This window comes from Clytia hemisphaerica, unplaced genomic scaffold (genome assembly GCF_902728285.1).
Source record: "Clytia hemisphaerica strain Z4C2 unplaced genomic scaffold, Clytia hemisphaerica genome assembly, whole genome shotgun sequence".
NCBI lineage: Eukaryota > Metazoa > Cnidaria > Hydrozoa > Leptothecata > Clytiidae > Clytia > Clytia hemisphaerica.
Genome location: NW_027104041.1, coordinates 222,138 through 248,005, shown reverse-complemented (window position 1 = coordinate 248,005; position 25,868 = coordinate 222,138). Strand labels below are relative to the sequence as shown.

Sequence of the window (25,868 nt, the reverse complement as noted above, 5' to 3'; positions counted from 1 at the left end):
AAGAAAATAGTTAATTTCTTTAATATAGTTAATTTCTTTAATGTATTTTTGATTAAAAAATTTCAAAAATTTTTGCTTTATATTTATGGATTTGGCCATTGATTTTCTTAAGCTTGACTCAGAGCATAAAGGTTGTTTTTTTTAGCCTCAATGTTCTAGTTGAATTGTTATCTGATAAAAAAACTAGGTGTATTCAACACGAAAACTGTTACTTTTAAGGTGTCCAGAGAAAGACATCTTTCGAATTGATATATTGTCACAGCTAGGGCATACAAATGCCTGGGTATAGATTTGATACCTTATTTGTTAAATGTCTACTCAAAGGTTTTATTGCTTTAATTGTGCATTTTTTTCTGTCTACTTTGAACGTAGAAACCATGTCAGGGTAATCAGACTGGTTTCCACATAGTACTAGAAAGAGTGCACATTTAAAGCAATATTGCATAAGTTTTTGTTTGTATTTTCTCATTTAATTTATATTTTTCAGGGAGTAAATAAAATAGAAATGTCATGTTAACAATCAAGAAGTCATCAATTGATCGCAAAGCAGTTGAACCTAGAATAACCAATCACATTGTACGAAGGTAGCACGTGACGTCCCAATACACCAATCAGAATCGAGATCTATCCGATTAGATAGCTCAAGTATTTGATATTAGCCAATCATTATCAAGAAGTGACCCAGACATAATATTGAAGGTGTCCAATCAGATTTAAGATAGAGAACTCATCAACCAATCAAATCACTGGAAGCATTATTCTTAACCAATCAGAGACGAAGATGTTTGTGTTATCGGAGATGAAAGATGTGATACGAATCAAACCCTTCAATTTTGTGTACAACGTCAGAGAATCATTAGAGTTTGGTCTAAACAAGAAATTTGCAAACAAGGTTAGACTTGCTGACCTTTATATATCCCTGGACCAAGCTATATCCGCCATCTTTGATCGGTGTTTTTTTGGAATTGGTACCCGAGAAGAAGCCATTGAAATGTTAAAAATCAATGTCTAACGACGCTACATCATTAAAAGTATTCGAGGAAAAATAGATCTAGCGCTCTCAATGCATTTTCACCGCTATTGAGTAGTGCCGCCACTAGGGTACCAATTTCAAAAAAACTCCGATCAAAGATTTTGCTTGGCCGGCATTGAGTAACTTGGTCCAGGGATATATAAAGGTCAGTGGTTAGACTTGCTTTAATTAGGCTGCACGTATCCCCTTTGATATGTTTTGATATAGCGGATGTCCATCGTTTATAAAATTCGTGTCCGAGAGGTACCCCCTTCTTTGTGTTTTTGAGTTTTGAAAATTTAATTAGCTTCATTAGTATGTTATGTATGAAAGATAGTCAATTTGAAATTAAAAATTTGATTGACCCTAGGTCAATACAATCATTGGATTTCTGAACCTTTTTAAGGAAGTTGAAATATAGGTTGCCCCAAATTTGGCGTAACTCTCGGACGGGAATTTTCTATCCACGATGCCCATCCGCTATACCAAAACATATCAGAGGCGATGCGTGAAGCTTATGCTTTAAATATAAGATACTTATGCAACCATTATGCCAAACGAGAGAAGGGTTTGGATCAATGAAGTATAAGCCCGAAAGGCTCGAAGTGAATCCTTAACCTTTAACAGACGAAAAAAAAGTGAAGCCTTAGAATATGCGCCGTATTTTTGACGACTGATTGAATTTAGCGTTTTCTTTGTTTTCGAGTGGTATATTTTTTTAAGTCTGGCGGAAGGTTTTACTTTCAATCCGGAATTTGTTTAAAAACCATACGGGCCGCTCAAGACCGCGCAACTTAGGTAGGATTTGGCGACTTCGGGCTTGTACTTCATTGGTTTGGGTACTACCTTACCAAGTTCAAATGAGAAATAGTTTCCAGCTCTTTTTCTAGTCTAGCATACTAGACTACTAATTCAGACATATTAGCAAATAAGCAAAAATTCATTGAAAGGATAAATTGTTGTTTAAAAAACTGATCTTATCCCATAATGATTATCGTATTATCATATAACACCCATATTATTGTATTACTAATACTAATATTCAGGTCGATTACATTTTAGTCTTTCTATCACATTCCATTCCTTTTAAAAATCTTACTGTCTTACTTCTTTTTCATGTATTTTTCAGGTCAAAATGTACATGCTTGATTTTATATTACCTTATCGGCCCTTATTACGTCAAGAACCTAAAAATAACGCCAATAAGGGCCGGCATAAAAAGGGCCGATAAGGTATGTTATTTTTAGATTTGCAATCTTAATGTCTTATATTTTTTGTTCAGGTCGTGCACAATGTTGGACTCTGTATCACGCTGTTTGACATTATAGAGATTGGAGATTCGTACATTCTTCCAGGAGACGGCTCATCACATACACCTGGTAAGTGACGGACTCAAATTATATTCAAATTTTTGGACCTACCTCGGAGGTCTTTTAATTTAACCCGTGTCCGTTCGTCTGTTACCAGCTTTTCTCGAGATTGGCTCATTAGTTTTTTCTGATTTTTTGCACAATGATGCAAAATGACAGTACCCAAAAAGTGATAGAGCCCGATAAAATCTGATGCCCGATTTTCGAAAAAATAATTTTTTGGGCAAATTTGTTTTTTGGACTTTGTGTGAAATTGGTTCGTTAGTTTTTCTTAATTTTTTGGACCTACCTGGAAGTCCCATAAATTAACCTTTGTCCGTTCGTCCGTACGTCCGTCTGTTACCAGCTTTTCTGGAGATTGACTCATTAGTTTTTCCGATTTTTGAAGTTGGATTTTTGAAGAAAGTTTTTTTCTGGCTGAAAATGCCGGAATTATGCCTTTTTCCTAATAATTCTTTGTTTTTTCACGCCAAAACATTATTGATAACAATGTCCACCATCAAGCATGACTCAGTTGTCAATAAAATTGATTTTTGAAGCTGGAACTTTCTAAAGATTGCTGGCATAGCCGAGAATCCCCGGAAAAATTGTTTCTCTTGAATTTCTTGAGCTGCACTTTATATTTTTTCATGAAATTTTTCATACTGATGCCAATTGGCAATACCTGACAAAGCCTGATTTTTGAAAAAAGATTTCCTGCCAAAACCCCGGAAATATCCCGGGGAAACCGTTTTTTTGGCACTTCAAATCTTTTTGCTCAAAATGCATATTAGCATGTTTAAAATGTGACGGATTTCGATTTTCACGAAGATTTTTTCGGACTGAAAATGCCGGAAATCCACGCAAAAATCCACTTGAGGTGATTTTGAAAGTACCCAGGAAAATGCACACCTCCGAATATTTTGAGTAACGATCAAGGCTGGCCCCATGATGAATAATTTTTTTTTCGGGCTTTTTATGAGGGGTCAAAACTTTGTGTTTATTTGCCAGCTTGAACCCAAGCACACAAATGTGTGAACAATGATAATGCCTGATGATATTTAGCGTTTTTGATTTTCAATTGAACTATTTATTCTAGTATCCGGAATTCCTCAGAAATCGCCGGAAGAGCCGGAGATCACTAGGAAACCGTTCGCATGTCCGTTCTTTTTTCACGATCTTTTTCATTATCGCTTTAAACTACAGTCTACGCTCCCATAACTCGAACCTCCTCAACTCGATTGTTTCCATAAACTCTTAAGGAGATTCTTAGGGTATTCTGCCTCTCTATAACTCAAATTTTCGCAACTCTAACGATTACTGATTGTCCCCTTGGTGTTCCAGCACTCGACTATATTAGACTTCCCTACTTTCAATAACTTTAATCATCAGGTAGGTCCAATCAGCGTCCCGGCTTGTTACACAGTGATGCGAAATGGTAATCATTAAGACTTCAAGTTTTTTAAAGGAAAAGTTTTTAGGCAAATTTGGGCCAATTTTCGGATTTGTGGAAATTGCTTCATTAAATTTTATCTTTAAAGATTTAGAGTTATCTTTACAGGAAATAAAGGATTGGTTAAAGTCAAATAAAGGCATGGTTTGGTTTCCAAAAAAACGTTTTGTATGGGGCTTCCTAGGCGAGACCAATTAAATTTGTTGTTCTACGGGCCCGACCGGCCTTATTTTGCTAAAATCAAGAAAATAATAATATTGAATTTCCACTAAAATATATTTCACACACTATATTTGCAAGAATTAAATTTGAATAAAGCTGAAAATTAATTAAAGAAATTGAAAATTTAGAAAATCAAGCAAGCATTCCATACACTAAAATTATATTATGATCTTCATCGAAGATAAAAAAGTGAACTTTTGATCCAGATATTTTTTGGAAAATGTTTTCAGTACCTTACCAACCCTGATAAATGAATAACTTATTCTTATTTTACCGACCGACCGACCCATATTTTGCCAACAATCTGCCCGTAGAACAACAAATTAAATTGGTCTCGCCTTACCTCTAAAACATCGGATAGCCAGCGTGAAACAAGTTTCATCATGTTTTCAAGCTTACGCATCTATGCCAAGCTATTATCTTTTCTTTTCCGTTCAAACATTTTCATCTTATTCATTCAGCATGTTTTCGACTACCTATATTCGGTAGGTCCATCCATTGTTTTACTTTGCACTTATTTAGCTTAGGCTCAACCTACCTATCAGTAAAAATTAGGATCAATGAAAACATCAAACATGCTCACGCAATAATATACCAAAATATTAAAAAACCAAATGGCTTTAATTTTTTAGAAAACTGTCCATTTATTTAAAAGATTGATTCACACCCAATTTCTACAACTTTGACCCTTTAGGCGAGACCAATTTGACTAGTTGTTTTACGGACCCGATCGACCCTGAAATTCCGAGAATGGAAATAAAAACAAAATTGATTTTGGTAATAAATTTTATTTTCACTGCTTTACAGACTACCAAATCTTCAAAATTTTGGTAGTTTTTCCAAGAATTTGAGAATTTATGTTCAATTTTTCATTTTATCCATGAGTTCGACCTTTTTGTGTCTTTTTGTCAAGATGTAGTAGTTTTTGCTGCCTTTTTAGGAGATTTTATAGGTTTAATTCTACCAAGTTCCTTGATTTTACTTTCATTTTTATTTTTTCGCCGACCGACCGATTTTTTGGGTAGCCCGTAAAGCAACAAATTAAATTAGTCTCGCCTATTTGCTAATAATTTCAGGCTCAGCTGTTCTTGAAAGCTTGAAAATCCAAAAGTTGTGTAACTAACTAGCATTAACTATCGCTATAAATGCCCCCATAGCCCTTAATTTATGATAATTTAATAAGGAATGCTACTTTTAGCCTGAGTAATTGCTGTACCGTTACACTCTTATTTATTTATAAGCATAACGCTTATGAGCACAATTTAGCTAAAATTTGGAAAATAATAAGGCATAATAGACCTTTTCATAAATTACGTCACGAACATCACTTGCCTCGTATTCAAACAATTACCATGGTGATTATGACCCTTGAGACATGAAATGATTTTTTGATGAATAGAAAGTAGTTTTAATAAAATCCGCTGGGAGTTGATCACCATGGCAATAATTTAAAAACGAGGCAAGTGATGTTCCTAGCGTAATTTATGAAAAGGTCTATCAATTAAGTATAAGCGCTAGAATTGAATTCTCTTGGTGGGATTTGAAACCTTCCCATCCCACCAAAGTTGAACGGTCTTGAGCGACTCGCCTGGCTTTTCTACAAATGATACTAAAATTTTCCGCTAGCTTTCCAAAAATATACCATTCAAAAACAAAATCCGCCATTAAAAATTGTATTTATAAGGCTTTACTTTTTGTTGCCTGAGAAAGGTTAGAGATTTCTATGCTAGAGTCCTAGCCTTTTCGAGCTCATACTTCATTGAATTGCTAGAAATTTTTCTTATCGCAAATCCATGGTATCAAAGTATTAAATTCTCAAATTTCAAATAAGCAATTATAATGCCTAATGTCCTAAATTTTCTGGTCTACGTTCTTAATTCTAAACATCTTTTCAACAAAAATTGTTATCAAATCAAATAAGATCATTAGCTATAGCGATCATTTGACTGTAATACCGAGTTTATGTATGTGTGTTTTCTGCGTAGGAGACGGTAAGGTTCTAATTTTAGTAGATCCTAACCAACTGAGGATGACGGTAAATCAGCACTTTTACCGTCCTCGATTTTGCGGGGCAGAACTGCGAGTCTGTTAAATTACGCGCCCACGCGCCTTCCATTTATTGACGCGACCACGCGCCTTACGCGCCTGAATTTTGACGCGCCCTCTTACGCGCCTTATTATCAACGCGCCCTAAATTTTTGACGTGCGTTACCAATCGAATAGATCAACCAACCAAAACCCACCCACCCTTGGAAAAAAAATTCAACAGTTTTGTTAACAATATAACGGAAAAATGAATCAGACAGATTAATTTGGAAATTAATACTACTTGACAAAGCTTACCATGCATCTTTAAATCAATAGTTTTAAAAGTATGCTTACGCATCAGCCCTATCTGACCAATAATAATGTAATGCCTATGTATACATATTCTACCATTCTTCAAAAAGAAGTAAACTATTTTTGACAAAAGCTTCGGCATCACATAATTAAAGAAAAATTGTTAGGAATTATAGGAGATTCAGATTGAAGGAAACTAATTGAAAGTTTTGTTACGAAAATGATGCTTGTAAAAACAAGTATGCTATGTTTGATTTATGAAAAAAGTTATTACCGAAAGCCAAATTCCCTTAAATCAAAAGTTATTGATTGGTTTCTTATAAAGACGATGCTTAAAAGAAAAATAGATATGCTCACGTTAAGCACAATTCCTTCCTGGCTTTGCTAAAGAACTAATTACCGAAAGCCTAATCCCCTCAAATCTAAAGTTATTGATTGGTTTCTTATAAAGAAGATGCTTTTTGATGCTTATAAGAAAAATAAATTGCTGACATTAAACACAATTCCTTACTTGCTTTGAAAAGAACTAATAGCAAGGTTAAATATCGGGTTTGCTCTAGAACACGTTTCCCTTCAGTTTCTCGTTCTAGAGCAAATCCGATATTTTTGCCCGGGGTATGTCTGCCTAGCTTTCGGATTAGCCTGTAGAAAGGTGCCGTAGCGCGAACGAAGGCTTCAAAAATTCGTCCGTCATCCTGAGTTATCTACTGATACTTAACCTCAGGGCGCGTCGGTAATAAGGCAAGTAAGTAAGGCGCGTCAAAAATTTAGGGCACATCGATAATAAGGCGCGTAAGAAGGTGCGTCAAAACTTAAAGGCGCGTCGAAATTCAGGCGCGTAGGGCGCGTGGGTGCGTAAGGCGTGTCATTTAACAGACTCCAGAACTGCGGGTTATTCCAAATCGCTTCAGTCACTTTACCGTCCTCAAAAGCACAAATACACAAACTCGCTAATGAATGGAAATAAAAGGAAAACCAACGTTACTTTTTTATATTTTATACAAATGTAATGGTTTAATTCCCACGTCTCAGATGCAATTAAAGTATGAGGCCCTAGGAATAAAAACACAAAAAAGGCAGACTAAGGAGGCAAGATGAGAAGTTTTTGAAAGTGGTCGAAATACACTGATCTAGGTACCAAAGGATATGAGCAACAGAGGAAATAGAATAGAGACATAAGTGTGCAGTAATGGAAACAGTATATTTCGAAACGTAAACAAGAATGCGGAAAATGTATAATAGAACTTGGGATGACATTGGGGATGCATCAAGATATATATAACTGAGAGCCTAACCCGTTTTGACGACGGGTGTCCTGTGTAACCCGTTTTGATGACGGGGGTCTTACTTAGCCTGTTTTGATGACAGGTGTCGCCTAGCCCCGTTTTGATGACGGAGGTTGATAAGCCCCGTTTTGATGACGGCGGCTTATACGCCCCGTATAAGACGGAGGCTAATAAATAAACAGGGAGGTTGCCCTGGCGAACCTTAACACCGTTGGGACTACAGTGTGCGAACCTAATCCAGATCTAACTGGATCCTTGACCTTAGGGGATGAATCTAAGTAACTGACTACTGACTTGCCAAGGTTACGGAGTAACCCTACACTAGAACTAAACGTATCATGATGCATCCCAAATGACCTAATCTCTGGTTAACAGCCTTGCCCAGGAGAAACCATGAGATCAGGATCCGTCGCAGCAGCAATCACCACGCTTGGATGAGAACGCAGTTGGTAACTAAAAAAAGAAAAGGAAGAAGCAGAAAGCAGAACAGAAAATTACAGGGGTTGATGAGAGGGTAGGAGGGAAGGATTGAAGTTGTGATCAATTAAGACTGAGCTGAACTGCGCTGAAAAGGGACTTGACGGTAGGATATATATAGGCGAAGGAAAGAATAACCGGCAGCCGAAATATACTATTTCATAGCCGCCTCGGTGCGGTGGCGGGATGTACTTCATTCGACTTGGAATTAACCTGAGCTAAGGTTTAGCTCCAAATAAATTGTTTGATGAAAATGCAACCTAAATAATATGTACACTTAAAAACGATTAATAATATATGCCGTAGGTTGCATAAAAATACTCAACCTTCTTTTTAAAGGCAATTTAACAAACCATTATCTATTTCGTTTAAATATATCGTAAGATAAAAGCACACAATCATACTGTCAAATTACTATCAAACAGGAGGTGGGACTAATTGGTTGTCATTTACAAAATTTTATCTTTAGTTTACATCGTAACATTTTCTTTTTTGCAGACATTCCTAACACTCCACACTCTGTACAAGTAAATTTTGACAGTTAGAAAATCAAACAAAGTGTTACCAGATAAAAACTTAAAATATCACAAGAATAAAATTATGAACTAAAAATTAAGAAAATGAGGAAAAATATTCCATGATTTCAATTCTTAGGGTGGTTAAATCAATTTATGAATTTGAAACTTATAGAATGTATTGGTTGAAACAGTCAAAATGTGAAGAGTCTACTCTTTTGTGCTTAATTGTAGCTGTAGGGGGAGGGTTAGAAAGCAGGCGTTGGGTCATTATAAAATGCTATGGGGCGTTTAAATGAATTTCGTTGAAATAGGAGGACACAAAAACGCAAAAGATTAACAAATGTCTGAAACTAAAGTCTTAATTAAATCAATACAACATAACAGAAAAAGAGTATAATCCTTAGATTGGAATATGGTCATAAATCTTAGTCACTACCTTTTGTGATACATTGTACTCAATTTCAAAGTTTTCAACAGTAACCAAGTTCTGTGACATTTCTTCACCTGTTCTCTTTCCAAAGAACTCCTCCAAAATGTTTGGGAAAAAAGTGAGTGAAGTCCAAACTTATCTTTAATTTCAATCTGAGCATCTATAGAGTACACAAGTTGACATTTTTTCAAGCTCAAATTTAGAGGGCAATGATCACAACGAACACTAGCTGCACCATTTTTAGGCTCTGGCAACTTTTCTTGAAAAATTTGTTACGACATTGGCGATATTCGTTGAGTTTGGTTCCAATAATATCTGGGCAACAAATTTTTTATATTTCAGTCGTCACTTTATCCCAAGTTATCTTAAGTGGCAAGGAGTTTTCTTGAGCGTCTGAAAATTCAGCATCTCTAACAATTTTTGGCCCATTTCTTGTGTTGGCAAGAATAGATGCTTAGCCTCTTTCCACATGATTTGTCCTTGCATCTGGAATGAGCCACTTGGTTGTATTCTAATTACTTCGTTGACTGTAATTGGTGTAGTTTGAGGATTAAAAATCGTGCCGGTGCCAAGGAGGATGATCTATTAAAAAATACCACTGACCTTGAAACCATGAAACACTTTGCTGGACTTTGCGAAGTTTAGAATTCTTCAAATCGGTCTCTCAATTTCACATCTATCACACGCAGCTTGACAATCTCGTGCTTAGACTTTAACATATCAACATCAAAGTAATCATTTTTCTTGTGTATAATCTGGCCAACATTTACAACATAACCAGTGATAGCTAGTTATGCTTTTAAGCCAACAGATCAATGCGGGCGAGAGGCCGGAAGCGAAGAAGTCTGAATAATAGTAGTATGTATTATGTAGTATCTTGAGAATTCTGAATATCTTTAGTTTTAATGAGCCAATGATTATCTGTATCTTTCGTTTCTAAGGTTAGGATTTTCACAGATTTAAAACAGAAATAATAATATATACCTTTTCAAATATCTCAGCTTTTCTATCATTCTTCCCTGCTCGAAGCTCGGATCACCACCTTTACACATATCAATCACCTTTTTGTCCAAGTAAATAATGTGAAGCGAATAGCAAACATTAAGATCCGAAAGCCTCGCTAAATTCGCGCGCGGACGACACTACTGGGAAATATTTTTATCATTCAGGTAAGTACGGTAGCCGAGAAGGGCCACACAAAATAAAAACCTCAATACATAATAAAAAATTCCAATACAAAATAAAGAATCCCAATACAAAATAAACAATTCCAATACAAAATAAAGAATCCCAATACAAAATAAAAAATTCCAATACAAAATAAAAAACAACACAAAATGAAAAATGGCATTTTTGAATACCAGGACTCGTGAACCACCAAAAAACCTCCCAAAATCTTAAAAATTGGAACCCCCTCTAAGGTTTGGACCCGGACTTTCAAAAATTTCAAAAATTGGTACCAGGGGCCCTAAATTCTTGAAAAGCTAAAGTGGGACCCAAAATCTTGCAATCGAGGACTCCAGGGAAGCCTGAAGTAATGGGAGCCAAAAAGATCAACCTTACTAACTAAAACCTTAAACATCACGGTCAATGATAAGTATCCAGTCTCACAACATAAGACTTTGGCCATTTTTGGGTCCCACTTTTTGTATGTATTGAATTATTTATTTTGTGTTGAACTTTTTTATTTTGTATTGAACTTTTTTTATTTTGTATTGAACTTTTTTTATTTTGTATTGAACTTTTTTTATTTTGTATTGAACTTTTTTTATTTTGTATTCGTTCGTTCGTTCGTTCGTTCGTTCGTTCGTTCGTTCGTTCGTTCGTTCGTTCGTTCGTTCGTTCCAAAATATTCAAGAACGTGATTACAACATAGAAAATGTTGAATTTTGATAAAATCGGCAAAAAGGTTTAGGTTTTCAAGTCAGTATAGGTAATTTTTATTACGTGTTTTAGTACGTGTTTAGTACATTGCTTTCGCCTGCTTTTGCTACACAACCTAATGGAAGTGTGGAAAAGATTGAACTCGATCAAAATCATCAAAAACCATTTGATTGTGACGTTAATACTGGCATTTTGTTGAGTTTCCAGGGGTTAATGAAATTCTCCTTTTTAACTTTTTTTTTCGAATCGTAAAGCTAAAAAACGTTCAAAAACTTTATTGAAATCTGGAAAAGATTGGACTTTATGAAAATCATACTAAAACAATCTCAAGTTTATTTGCACTTTTTGTGTTATCATTTAATTTTGTTTTGTTGAGATTTCTCTGAGGCGGGTGGAGCACTACAAACAAAGTTTACCGTAATTTCTCTAATTTAATACGTCCTCTAATTAATGCGAGGAAATTATTTTCGTCATTTTGAACTAATTTAAATCCGCTAATTATTAGTGCGAGCACCCATTTACCTACTTTTGATTTTCCTCTAATTTAATACGGTAAAGTTCAAATTTTCCTCTAATTATAGTACGAACTGATTTTTAAAGACTGAGAACGCTGATCTTTTCGCCCAAATGAGGCAGATGACACGTGAAAAGTTGGAAGAGTTTGAAAAGAGAAGAAAATATGGGTTAGAAAAAAGCTTAAAAAAGAAAGAAACAAAAAACAGAAAACAGAAAAACAAAAAATAGAAAAAATAAAAAAAATTGTCTTTTTTATTTTTCCTCCAATTTAGCGCGCCTTTACAAAGTTTTTCCTCTAATTATTAGTACGATAAAAAGATTCCAGATTCAGAGCAATTTATATCCTCCTATTATTAGTGCGACACCTCCAAAATAATTATTTTTTTGGTCGTATTAAATTAGAGAAATTACGGTAGCTATTGAACTGCAACTTGTTTATGTTCCATTTTGATGAAATTGGTTTCAAGTAGCCCTATACCTTTAGTGTTATATATTAATGCAACAATCGTATAGCGGGATAATGATCGTTTTGTTTAAACTACGCTTTGTTCCTTCCATTGAATTATCTGAATTCTTGATATTCGTACTAGTAATCTCATGGCTATGAGGGAAATTCGGGTCCCGAGGTCAATTTTGAAATTTTTTGAAATTTTCCGAGTGCAACGAGGGAAATTTAAAAGGTTTCGAAATTTGGTCGAGGGTAATTTATCCAGAATTTCACGAAAAACAAGCATGGGATTCCTGGTTAATCTCATGGTTTGAATTGAAATTCTAACAATTCTGAAAGACGTCAATTTAACGCTGGAAATCAATCTGAAACTTTGAAAGGACGTTTCAAAAAAGTCATAGAAACGCGAATCAAGTTTTAATTGGATAGTATTTCATTTACTTAAGCCTTCAAAGTTAGCAAGAAATTCGAAAAATTATTGGTGGCAAAGCATTTGCGTTCCCCAATGTTTTCCAAGCAAGGACCCCCGGAAAAAATAAGAAAATATTAATATACAGAAGTCCAAATACTCTGAAACAAAGAAAAAAGTCTTTCATTGAAATTCTTTAATTATCTACAATACAATAGAAAGATTTCCAAAAGATATTTAATTCTATTATACCAAGTGGGCCAAAAAAATGCAACATGACGTCAATTTTGTAACCAAATGTAACAACTCTAATTCCACTATGTGTAATAAAAATGCTCATAACTTAACAAATATGGTGTGTTTATTGATGAAATTTTGAGTAAAGGTTCATCTTAGGTTGGAAAACATTTAGTAGAAAATCCACTTTTATAACTTTAAGCGATTTGAAGATATAAACCAAAAAATATTATGTTGCGTTTTTTTTTTGTCCACCCTGTATTACGTCATAAGTAATTAAGCTAAGTAAGGTAAGTACAAACTTCTACTCGTCCTACTTTTCTCGACTTTTAATTTCAATATTTACTGCTCAGTTCTAAGCAGCAGCCAAAAGTCTGCATTGTAAAGATTTGTTACCAGTTAAAAGAAAGAGTGGATAAAGTGAAAATGCTTCCCTAAAAAATACTACAGAAAGTTCTTTTTGAAGTGGTCGCCAACAGTGTGTTTGAAACATGCTGACCCTAGTTTATATACATAAAGATTTGACAGTCTTAATTTGAATAAACTTTTCATAAATTACATTACTATTTATTTTATAACAAAGAGGTTAGTGCTGCACCTCATCATGAGATTACAATCGTGCATAGTTGCACTACTATACGGCATATCGTATTCAAACATTACAACGGTTTGCCACTCGAATCCATATGTTAAATCATAATCAACAATCAAAATGTTTCTTTCTTGAAGAAATTTGTACGGATTCTCATTTTCTTTGAAATCATTTCCACAGTCACTGTACCTCTTACATTTCTCATTCATCTGATTTGAATAAACGCCATCCGCCCCAGTATCACCAATGACTAAAATTCCATATTTGGTTCGTTTTCTTGCTTCTTTCATTGCTTCTTCAAAAGTGTCAACAAAAATCGGTGGGCAACCTGTTGGGAAATTTTCGGGAGGCATAACGATACCTTGTTTGTATTGATAATCATTTTCTTCGGCAAATGATATAGTCGATTTCACGATCTCTCGTGCATTACGAAAATTTTGGGAAAGATCGAGAAAAGTGAATTCGTCTCTCCAAAGTTCGAAATCGTAATTAGACAAATTATCCGTTGATGGAACGACCCACAAGAAATCAACCATTTCATTCATTTTCTCTATCAAGTCAGATCGATGATGTATATTAAACTCATCACAAAAGACGGCTTTGATGTCGTGTTGCATGAGATTTTGAAGGATTTGTTCATCGTCATTATCCTATGGTACGAGCAAAGAATGTTTTTAAAGCTTTGTTAACTTTATGCAGTAATTGTAAGGGGCCTCCCTCCCACTCCTTGGGACCTGTGGACACCAATTGTAACAAGTGGGAATTTTTTGACCAATTTTTAAGAAGAATGTAAATCTTTTGACATCATTTCTATTCGAATAGGATTCTGAGATTCAAAGATTTGTCAACGAGTAGTATAAACAGTATATAGTTCTGCTTGGAATTTTATGCTTTATCCGATGGTATCGATTATTCCTGTTGAGTTTGCTTGTAAAGTTAGTCTTTGGGCCATGAAAATCTGTCGAACCTAACTCGCGCACACGCACACTTACTAAAGTTTCTAAATAAATGCTTCTTAAAAATGAGTTATTCCACTAGGGAAATTGTTGTTACTGGCCCTAATGAATGCCCCCTTACTATAATGGATCGTTTTTGGACCTCCGTTGGTCCGTTCGTCTGTTACCAACTTTTCTCGGGATTGAATCATAGGAATTTTGTGATTTCTGGACCAATTTGGGCCCAAGAAATGTCCAAAAATAGGAAAATATTTTCAAAGACGTAGAATTATAGTGTGCTAAATATGAAAAAGTTCATTTTTCGAGAAAAAAATTTTTTGGCATCAACTCACAAAATTTTGAATTATTCAGTTTTTGTTTCTACATTGCCTTCATTAAACTTTTATCATTCGTTTTATAAACAGGTAGGTCCATAAAAGCATCACTTGTTTTTTTTTTTTTTTGGAATCAATTTGAATCCTTTTTGATTGTTTATTGTATTTTGAGATTGATTACGAAAATGTCAAGATCGTATCCCTCAGACTTGATTTCTGGTGTACAAACTTTATTAGTGTAAAGAAATACTTACAAACAATTCGATGACAAATATTCCGTGTTTCTCCTCCAATTCAACTTTCATGCGATGGTAAAGCATGCTTTCCAACCCACTTATTAGTGATATAACTCCCCTAATTAAACACATGACTCTCCCTTTATAGTGAGGTTCTTCGTTTAACTGCATCGCTTTCTGCTGGAGTAATACTGTTTTTCCCGTTCCAAACGGCCCACAAATGATCAATTTGTTGTAGCGGGGATCGTTGCTATTCAGTACTGCCATTTGTTGATTGGAATAAAACAAAATATTGTCACTAGTTGAAACATTTTCGATGGCATTCTGGATATACTCCACCCAGTTTGAGCTGGTTATTGGTGCAATGAGGTCCTTCTTGGAAACGTGGATCGAAAATACGATAATCTTCAAAAGTTTTTGGACCTGATCGAGTGGAGTCGGAATTTGAGCGATTTGAACGATTGGGTAATTATCATGGATACTTTCAAGCCATTGTTTGACGTCGGTTTCCATGGAGATGTAATGTTGGGTGGTGACTGAGATGGAACTGTTTTTAACACAAACAGCGGGAAAGAAAGTCCATCCAGGCTCCAGCTGATCTCCCAATCTCTCTTCGAATAATTGATGGTTCGACTCCAATTGGTCGAAAACTCGATCGTTATTAAGTTCGCTTTTCATCTCTACGGAAATGATGAGTTTTCTTTGCCATGAGATGATCAAAAAGTCTGCTTCTTTATGCATCTTGTTTCGAACATTTGTCAAAAAATTGACAGATGAAAGAACGACTGTGTCTTGGAGAATGTCATCTTTTAAAGGAAGAAGTTTTTCATAAAACCGATGTTCAACTTCCTCTCCCAGTTCTGACAACTGAAGCCCAAAAAGCCATCGGAGGTTTGAATCTTGTGTTTCATTCTCCTCGATCTTATGTTGAAGAAGCTTTTTGAAATTCTTCTTGGAAAGACATTCGCGTAGAAAAGTTTTCAGCTCTGGTTCTGGTGATGTCGAAGGCAATTCGTTGATACACCTTTGAACGAAGACACCCAGTTCAGAGGGCGTTGGTGGTAGATTGACTCGATCTGTTTTAAGCTCTTCATTGATCAAATACATGATTTTCAGGTTCACAATCCATTTGTCAAACGCCTTGGTGTCAATACGATCAGCACCATTTTGTGTCTGCATGAAATTCTCTAATTCCTTCGTCATCCAGTGTTCTGGTGAATCTTCCTTCAAGTTGTCCAAAAGTCTTTCCATATCTTTCTTAACTTCATAATCAAGTATGGCTACTTTTGATTTCTTTGTATATTGTTGTGAAACAAAAGTTGGAGGTATGAAGACAGCTTTGTGTAAATCCTTCACGAAAAGCGAAGAATCGCCGTACTCTCTTTGAAGGAGAAACATGGCAGCTTTGATCGGATCGTTAAACGTGCGGGTATTTCCCAAATTAAACTGTTTGGCTTGACGATTCAAAGTTGGTTGGTTGTTTCTGATTATCTGCCAATACAACGATTTGTTTGGATCACATTTTAAAGGATCAATTGGTTTTGGTTGCAACAGCAATAATTTCTGACCAATGGTTGAAACGCCGCTGATACTTGCCATCTTGTTTTATATAAAGTTCAAAACAAATCACACAAAATGTCTTCAACTAGCTTACACAAAGCTTCTCTAATATCCATTTCTCTCTCCTTTACCGCATTTTTTACATTAAACTCTTTTTGTTTATTTTGCATCATTGACGTAAGTAAAATGATAGTTATTTGAGACAGTGTTTATCTTGCCAAAGGAAGGTTTTTTTATAAGAACAAGCACAACGCTAAAAATATTCATCATATTTTATTACCATATCTAGAATATATGACATGAGAATGGAGTCAGAATAATATCCAGCTATCCACATAATCTTCGAGCAGATCCTAATATTCTGCGTATGACACGTATTCACTCTAAAGGCCATGGCTACGTTTACATACGTTTATCCCTTCTTAGAGCAGAGCGTGGAATGCACAGTATGGATTATCTGTTTTGGGATTAGTTTTGACAACAGGAATACAAGCAACTCTTGTAATATCTTAAAAATAATAAAGGTTAGGGGGGGGTATCCAAAGAGAACCACTTATCGTGAACAAAGTTTAATAAAATTTCCAATTTAAGTTAACTTTCTGAAACCCTTGAAATTATCTTACACTCTCAAATATTTTTTCTCGTTATAGTGACCTTTCGATTTATTGTGTTCCGACCTTTTATCGATGAAGTTTTGGTTGGGAAGGTCAAATCATGTACGCCGGATGGTGTTCAAGGTAGGTCTGTCTTCTTTGTCACATACCTGTCTCAAGATCAGATTGTTTATCCCGAATGATCTTCGATAGGCCGTGTTCTTTTAACACCCCTGTCTCAAGGTCGGATCATGTGTTCTGAATAAGTGCTCAAGAAAAACATATTTTTTCTTCCACGCCCATGCTTCAAAGTCAAATCGTGTCCCCGGGTGGTGGGTGTTCAAGGCACTCCCCTGTCTCAAGATCAAATCGTATGTCTTAAATGATGTTCAAGACGAGCCCGTGTTTTATTTTACACCCCTGTCTCAATCAAATTGTGTACCTGGGATATGGTATATAAGGTGGGCTCGTGTGCTTTGTTACACCCCTGTCTCAAGTTCATATCATGTGTCCCCGTTGACGTTCAAGACGAGCCCATGCTCTTTGTTACTCCCTCTTAAAAACAAATCGTTCATGCGATGTTCTGGGTGGTTTTTAAGACGAACCGATTTTTTTATTACTCCTGTCTCAAGATCAAATCTCATGTCCCAAGTGGTTTTCAAGACGGACCCGTGTTCTTTGTCACACCCCTGTCTTAATTTCATATTGTTTATTCCCGGTGGTTTTCAAGGCGAGCTCGTGTTCTTTATCTCAAGGTCAAATCTTGTGTCCTGGATGGTATTCTAGGTAGCAGGCTCGGATGCAGAGGGAGGCTATAACCAATGGAGGAGAGCGCACTTTATTATCGTATTACCTTATATGGAAACTAATTACTCTCCATGAATAAGATAGCCTACCTCCTGTATCCCTGGGTAGAACCGTGTTTTTTTTCACACCCTTGCCTCAAGATCAGATCGTAAGTCCCGAATGATATCTAAGACGAGCCCATGTTTTGTCATTTCCGTATCTCAAGTTCATATAGTTGGTTCTGGATGGTATTGAAGGTGATCCCGTGTTCTTTAATACACCCCTGTCTCAACTTCAGATCGTATACACGGGATGGTGTATAAGATGGATATGTGTTCTCTTTTACACCCCCTGTTTCAAGATCAAGTTGTGTACCTGAGGCGGGCTTGTACTATGCTTTGTTTTTGTAACACCCCAGTCTCAATGACTTTTTTCCTCGCTCCATGGATAAAGGTTTCAAATTCTGTTTTCTAACAACTGAAATATCCATTGGCGATTGCTTGTCATTTTAGTTTAATGCCATGAAAGGTCTGTGTAGTTTTCCAACGGTCCATCAGTAAACACTCCTTAATCTTGTTGTCTTAAGATCAAATGACATTTCTCTCATTGTGAGAAAATTCTTGAAATGCTTGTAACTTGAATGTAACTTGAATCTTTTTGTTCCTAAATTGGTGTTTGTATTTGTTATGAACTTTGTACCTCGAAAAAAAAGTTTTTATGTTGTACTTACGTCAGCTTAAGGTTTTTAGACTGGATGGCGCAATTAAGTGGCCCGGTACGGTAGCATATGGTAGTTCTCAATTTTGAGCTAACAAAACAAAACAAACTTGTAAAACAATCGAAACATCAAAATCAGTCATATTTGTTTTTATTTTTTATTTTGACATGTGACATTCGTTTTGATTTCGTATCCCGCTGCATACGGTTTGTTTACAAATTTCGTCAGTACTTTTATGTCCCTTTAAAATTTGATCTAATTCTTTATAGTCTCAACCATGTTGTGTAACAAGACCTGTAGAAGAAGACTTTAAAAAAAATTAACGATGACCTTGATGAAAAAGCAACTTTTTACTCCAATCTTTAATGTATTTTCTTATAAAAAAACCGGTCGTGTCTATAAAAATGTCCATTTAAACTTGTTAAGACATTTAGAGACTAATTACTTGCATTGGGTTAATGAATTGATTAACGAATAACAAAAAGATGTCAATTAGACGAGATTAATTAGTTCATTTCATTGGATGAAAAAAGTTCTCGCTCATTTGAATATAATCCGTAGAAACGGATGTAGAGCTCCGTTGATTAACTACCATTTAGTTAAACAACTCAAAAATTATCCCAATCACAAGCATCTGTAAACATATCTCATGGCAGAATTCGTGTAAATATGCACACCAGACCTGCCATACAATCAGTATGAGAGCGCTACTTCGCTCGGCATATAAAAATAGTTTTGAATTGTTTAATATCCTTTTTTTACTCTTACTTCTGAAATCTTTAGGGCTAGTAACCAATGAAAAAAATATTAAAGTTTAAAAAAGTTTTATGCTATCAGACAATATATTGACGATATATTGCTGAGTGCCGACAATATGTTNNCAATGCAAAACTTTACAGTCAAATGAGAGAGAAAGTTCTCAAGGAACTGGAAACTTTTGAAGAAAAGAGAAAAGTTGGTCAAAATAAGAGTTTGAAAAAGGAAGAAAAAATAAATAAAAAGTACCAAAAAGTGTGTTTTTAATTTTTCAACCCCTAATTTAATACGATTTGATATCTCTTTTACTCTAATTAAATATTTCCTATCTATAGGAAATATTTGTTAAAACGGTAATTTTTCTCCTTCTTCTTCTCCTTCTCCTTCTCCAAGTCTAACGCTCGGTTTTGGTCAATTTCGTGAGTTTGTACATGAGTCTCTTTTTAAAACAAGCTCCGGCGGTAAAAACAGTAGAATGTTCTTTTTTCGAGGCGGAAGACGTCATTTCTTCGAGAAACGTATGTGGTAAATATCCGTACGGCGCTCTATTCTCCTTGTCGATCGGGCAACGTCGGCCGTTTCAGAAGCGTATTGTTGATCGGACCATACTGCTTTGTTTCTAACTGTCAAAACAAAGATGGCAGGAAATACAGACAACAACTTTTGCTCTTTCGCTACTTTTCTTTGCTTTGGTTTATATGCTTTGATGAGTTGAATTGGATCATGATTTTTGTACGATTGTCACAAGGAATGGTCGATAGTGAACTTTTCTTAATATTACTTTCTGGATTTGATGTTTCGTTTACATTCTGTTGGTTTTGAATGAGCTGGAATGAGAGAGATGATAATACAATCTCTTGGTCTTGGAAAAACAAGACATTTTATCAACTTTCACAACAAATTAACTTCAACTTTCTTTGCATATTTACATAAATCGTACGAAGGCAAGTGACTGTGAATAAATCTGACCATGGTTATACCTGAAAAATTACATACGTTTGCAATATAGAAAAAGTTTGCACCCAACGAATGGACACGAATGGAAGCAAGTCAACAATGATGATGCAACAATGGTTGATGAACTGATTTTAGCTAAAAATTTAAACATGGAGCAAAATTGACTGGTTGATGATTAAATTTCCCTTGGTTTTTTATCTACAACAATGAATTAACTGCTGGGGGATAGTGACAGTTAGTGAAAACTCGTTGCGGTTATAAATTTCAAATTTTAAAGCTGATAACCGGATACGGAACACCACAGCCCCAATATGAACAATGAAGAATGTTATGTTATACTTCTTAAAAGGTTTATTGCATTGAATATGGATGTAATTAATTTGAAATCAACTCACATACATGTACAATTAAAATTTTTCTTGAACTTGGAGATTTTCTTCCCCGCGTGCATTTTAAAACGTGGAAAACTTTAGTTGTGAATTTAGAGATCTTTTGCAACATGTGTTTTAAACGTGGAAATTTTTGTCGTGAATTTGGAGATTTTCTTACTGTCAACTGCTCCAACTTGGGACTATCTGACAAAACATGGGACGGCAATTTGGCCACCATTTCACCGAACCTCCAAAGTCATTTGATTTGAGTTAATGAACGGCGTATTAAAAAAATGGCAAAACAATGAAGCGTTTGACGTCACTCGGGCGGCAAGTTACACACGCGTTATTTGTTAATCCCTTGGGCGATAGGCGGTTAGGCAGCAGGCATTCTCTAATTCTCCAATCGTCGCTATCAGTGAAAGTTATCGTGACATGTTATGAAAGGAAGTATATATGATTGATAAACTTGATGGAGTTATCAAAACAAATTTGTTGTCAAAGAGGTACAAAGAGATTTAACAAGTTAGTGAAAATACAGACCAGATATCAAACAGTCCCATGTTTCGACCAATCGTCCCAAGTTAAAGCAGTTGACAGTATGTACATTTAAAACGTGGAAACTTTTGTGATAAATTTGGAGATTTTCTTACACGTACATTCAAAACGTGGAAAACTTTTGTCTTGAACTTGCGTTTTCTTCCACATGCATTTAAAAAATGAAGAAAACTCAAGTGATTTCCTGGCATGACAATTTATTTTATTTTCTGATATTTTTTTGAAAATTTTGATTGTTTCCAAGTATGTGACATTTTTTGCTCTTGCAGCATGCTTTTGGAAATCATAAAATGGCTTCTGTTAGGGGAATTTTTTCCTATCGACATTCTTTCAGATTATGAAATGTTTCCCAGTATATAAAAATGAGATTTTTTTTTTTTTTGCATTCTGTCGGAAAATATGAAATTGTTTCCCTGTTTTTGAAAGATTTTTACTTTTTAGCACGTACATTATTTAAAAAAACTCCGAAAGTTACTTTAAATTTTTACATTTTTTTACAATATTTTATATATGAAAGTATAATGCAAAATATTTCATCTCATTTTGAAAATATATAAAATTTTTTTTGGTTTTCTTTACTGTGAAATATTCTCCTTTTTGTCATTCTTTCATTTTAAATATTTGCCCTTTTTGGCTATATAATATTTCTGGAAATCAGCGCTTAAAATAATAATTATATAATCAGGTCTTTTGATGTGTTCAACAACACTCTACTTGGCGGTGCGACGCCCGGTGACCGCTAGTATAATACTAAAATCCATTTAAAGTCCACCTAACTAAAATTGAAGTTCCAGCCAATTTGATTACTGCATTGTTGTTCTCAGTCGGGTTCAGCTTGGATATATTCCGTGATCCGTAGCTTTGAACCTACAGTCATCTTATGAATAATCCTGTAAATACTGGCAATAACATAAATGGAATTTTGAAATTCTTGCGTTGCTTGATGTTATCTGAGATTTAATATTAAAGCACTTTGAAATCTTTTGAGGGCATCAATTATTATTTTAACATTTGTAAAGGAAATATTTATCCGCATCTTTGCGGCTCTTGTTATTAGTACGACAATCAACGTCAATTTCCAAGGTATTTTATTTCCTCTTATTATTAGTACGACCCCTTCAAAATAATTATTTTTTCCGGAGGATTAAATTAGAAGAATGACGGTACATTGTTACCTCCATTAGCAATATTCCAACATTATAGGAGGATTGTTTAAAGAAAGAAAATTTCTTTTTAAAGAAGAATATCTGTTATTTACTCCGTACATTACGGTCCGAAAACTATATTGTCAAATATTGCTCTTCAATTCATGATATTCATGCACGACGTAATGTTTTCTATGGAAGTTGTGAAAATTTTGCCATTACTGGCAAAAGCCGGGGTCTTTCCGTAGAAAACATTACGTCATGAATATCATGAATACATTGTGTAGTCTAAGTAGCCCTTTAAACCACCATCATTACCCGGGTTTTTCTTTCCTTTTTTTCGTGTACAATATTTCTTAATATCTTTTTAGTATCGTTGGGCTTCTTCGATGATATCACAATACCTAAAGAGTATCTGCAACAAAAATCCAAATTGTAAGTTATTGAGAGGTTGCACTTCAGTATTAGCGAGATTATCTGGAATTCTCTACGGCTACGGTTAAAATGGCGAGGGAAATGGCGAGTAAGACAAGTAATGGCGGGTGAAAGCAAGTTCGATATTTGACGTACGGCATTATGTCGACTTTGCTTATACGGTGTTTTGGTGTTTTTTGTGTTTTTGCCGTACCCGCATGGGCAGCCCTATAATAGCCGTATAATATCTCCATTTCATGATATGCACCATTGCAATGTCTTCCACGGACCCAACATCTGATTGATTTTACGTCACTTACATCCAATCAGCTATTGGGTCCGTGATGTAATGTCATAAGACATTCAATGGTGCATATCATGAATACATAATCTCTCTGTTAATTTAATTTCAACATGGATGACAAGACATTCAGTCTGGTTATTATTTCATGATATGCACCATTGCAATGTCTTCCAAGGACCCAACAGCTGATTGGTTGTAAGTTATTAAGTGACGTATTAACTGATTTTACGTCACTTACAACCAATTAGCTATTGGGTCGGTGATGTAATGTCAGAAGACATTGTAGTGTTGCATATCATGAACTCCATAACTTTTTATCTTCCTCCATATGGTTTTTTTTCTTTTATGACTCATTATTCTGTTGAGTTTTCCGATAATCGTACGATTTTGCGTACTTTAAGCGTATGAACTTTCGCAAACAGAAACTTTCGCAAACAGAAACTTTCGCGATTTTCGCGAATTTTTGCCCTTTTCGCGAAAGTAAATGTCTTTATTTCGGAAAATGGAACACGATTACCTACTCAAATTCAAGTAAATTTAAGCAAGTAGATTACGCTTTTTCAATCTCCCGATTTACCGATTTCTTGTTGTTTATTTCCCCGATAATATCCCGTTTTAGTGTTGACACAGAGCAACTTTGGGTTTGGGAGTACGAAACGGAAGACGGTACGCATGATTTGTTTATGGATATCAACGAAGAAATTCGGTTCCGTATCATTGATGAAGAATTCGTTGATCTAACGCCCGAAGGACCCGCCCCTCCACCCGTTGATGGCGAACCAGCGCCCGTGGTGGAAAATAAACGCTCGCCTTATTCTATATCGGTATGTGTCGTTTTCATTTTCAAAAATCATAAAATCCTGGGGGGGGCACTCGATTTTGAAAACGACCGTACGTTCGGCCGAAAATCAGGTCTCTAAAATCAGACCCTTACACTGTTACAGTGCAGGAAAGATTTGGCTGAAAAGCGTCCCTTATAGTGCAATTTTTCAAATTTTTTCGCCCTTTTTAGGGCAAATTTTTTTGAAATTTCTCAAATTTTACTTCAAAATTTGGTATTTTCTCAAATTTTACACCCTTACGGTGCATTTTCTCCCACTTACTCACAAATGAACCCTTACAGTGCACTTTCCAAATTCCAAAAAACCTACCCTTAAGGGCCGCACGTCCGGTAGGTCACCTACCTGGAGTGCCCCCCCCCCGGGCATGAACTACTCTTTGGCTCCTCATTTTGATTATCTTGGTCATTTGAAAAAAGTGTCACGTGAACTTTTTTCAGCGACTCTATGCCTTGCCGTTTTTACAGAGGCTGCAGAGGATTGATCGAAAATGTATTAACTCTATTTTCCATTTTGGGAAGGAAGATGGAGACTAAATTCATCTATACTCCTTTCTTATTCGACGAATGTAAAATTTATTTCAAGAAAATTGGCAGTCCGCACATCTTGATACATTACTAAGGTTAAGCATGCCAGGATAATCACGACGACGGACGAAAAATGTAATAGGCTAGTGAAAATACGAAATTTGATTGGTTGAAACTCACTAGCCTGTTATATTTTCATTCGTCGCCGTGACTTTACCGATTTGCTTAACTTCACTATTACCAAATTTATATATGTGTTTTTTCTGCGACGGAGACTGTAAGGTTCTAATTTTACTAGAAAGTGACGATGGTAAATCAGCACTTTTACCGTCCTCGATATTGCGGGTCAAAACTGCAGGTTATTCCAAAACGCTTCAGTCACTCTACCGTCATCAAAAGTGCAAATACATAAACTCGCTATTGCTCTTGAAGGAGAAAAATATATAATTAAAAGTAATAACTTCATGGAAAGATAGTTTGAGCGCATTATTTTAAGCCCCCCCCCCCAGCGGCTTGCGTGAATGCGTGAATCGGCTTTTTCACTTGCGTTAATGCGTGAAAATCCTAAAAAAAATTACGTGAATACGTGAATTGGAAAACGTCGCGTGAATTGCGAAAAAAAATTGCGTGAATGCGTGAGTTTGGGGGAAAAAATTGCGTGATTGCGTGAATTAAAGGTCCACTGGGGGCCTCTTTTATGGCTTCATAATCTTTTGAAAATTTTGAAAATGAAGATTAAAAAGATGAAGATTTGATCTACAACACTGAAATTCTTAAGTTTACATTTTCCTGAAACTTCAAACTTCGCTGATTTCAAATATGCATTCAGATTTTTCATATCTGTCGTTGATCAAAGGTTCTAAGCCCTCCAAACTTGGTGGATTTTGGCCATTTTTTTGGCCATTTTTAGCCTACTCAGCGTGCGGTCCGCCAATTTTTTTGTAATATGCTTTATAAGATTCATTATGTTCCAAAGTCTGTCTCAAAAGAATTCTCAGCACCCATTTATGCTATGTTAGAAAGTGCCCACATACATTTGAGACATACTTTAATTCAACTTATTGTTTCGTTATTTTTAGGCGTCAATCAGTGAATCTGGGCTGGGCCTCTTGAGTTGGTGGAGTTAACGTCGTTTTTATTTAGTCGTAGTCTCGATTGCATGTTGCTCATACATGGAAAGACTCGCTGGGTAATGGAGGCCTCGTTTACCATTTGTGTGGTATTTACATATTACTATTTTTTGGAGAAATCATTTTTGGTCAAACTTTATAACCTGCTTCGTCCTTGTTTTTTAGATAGTCATTTTTTACCGACAGTGCTTATTTTGTACATAAAGTGTAGCCTATTTTACCACGAAATGAAAAAGATAAACAAACGTACAATAGAACAAAATTATATATTTTTTTATGTTTCTTTAAACGTCTTAAAAGCTCAAATGCTTAATTGAATTAATTGAGGGGGGCTGAAGTTGCCTAACCACTGAGTTTGAAGCTCCGAAGGGGCTAGAGATGAATCTTCAACCTTTCTCAAGCAAGAAAAAGTGAAGCCTTTAAGATTTGTGACGCAATTAAAATGACGGTTTAAATCTAACACTTTCTTTGTTTTCACGCGGCGTATTTTTCGAGATCTGGCCAAATGTTCAGTCTAGCGTTCGTGTGAAA

At 35.5% G+C, this 25,868-nt stretch overlaps 1 protein-coding gene across 2 annotated transcripts; it reads left to right on the top strand.

Annotated features, from left to right (window-relative positions):
• The first annotated feature begins 485 nt into the window (after nt 1–485).
• Nucleotides 486–25,598, top strand: LOC136811816 (DNA-directed RNA polymerase III subunit RPC8-like). Of its 2 annotated transcripts, XM_067068442.1 has the most exons (6): nt 486–892; nt 2,295–2,391; nt 16,890–16,976; nt 22,495–22,558; nt 23,461–23,665; nt 25,287–25,598. In XM_067068442.1, the coding sequence occupies exons 1-6, from the start codon at nt 782–784 to the stop codon at nt 25,332–25,334; spliced, it is 612 nt and encodes a 203-aa protein (XP_066924543.1). In that variant the 5' UTR covers nt 486–781; the 3' UTR covers nt 25,335–25,598. The 2 variants fall into 2 exon arrangements, with proteins under 2 accessions (XP_066924543.1, XP_066924544.1); XM_067068443.1 differs by lacking the exon at nt 16,890–16,976 and having other exon boundaries at nt 693–892; nt 25,287–25,433.
• Nucleotides 25,599–25,868: the final 270 nt, after the last annotated feature.

Excerpts from the sequence above, each read along its gene's own strand:
- LOC136811816 (XM_067068442.1), top strand. The coding sequence starts at position 782 with ATGTTTGTGTTATCGGAGATGAAAGATGTGATACGAATCAAACCCTTC. Across the intron at positions 16,977-22,494 it reads TACGCCGGATGGTGTTCAAG|TATCGTTGGGCTTCTTCGAT; the intron begins GTAGGTCTGTCT and ends ATATCTTTTTAG. Across the intron at positions 23,666-25,286 it reads GCTCGCCTTATTCTATATCG|GCGTCAATCAGTGAATCTGG; the intron begins GTATGTGTCGTT and ends CGTTATTTTTAG.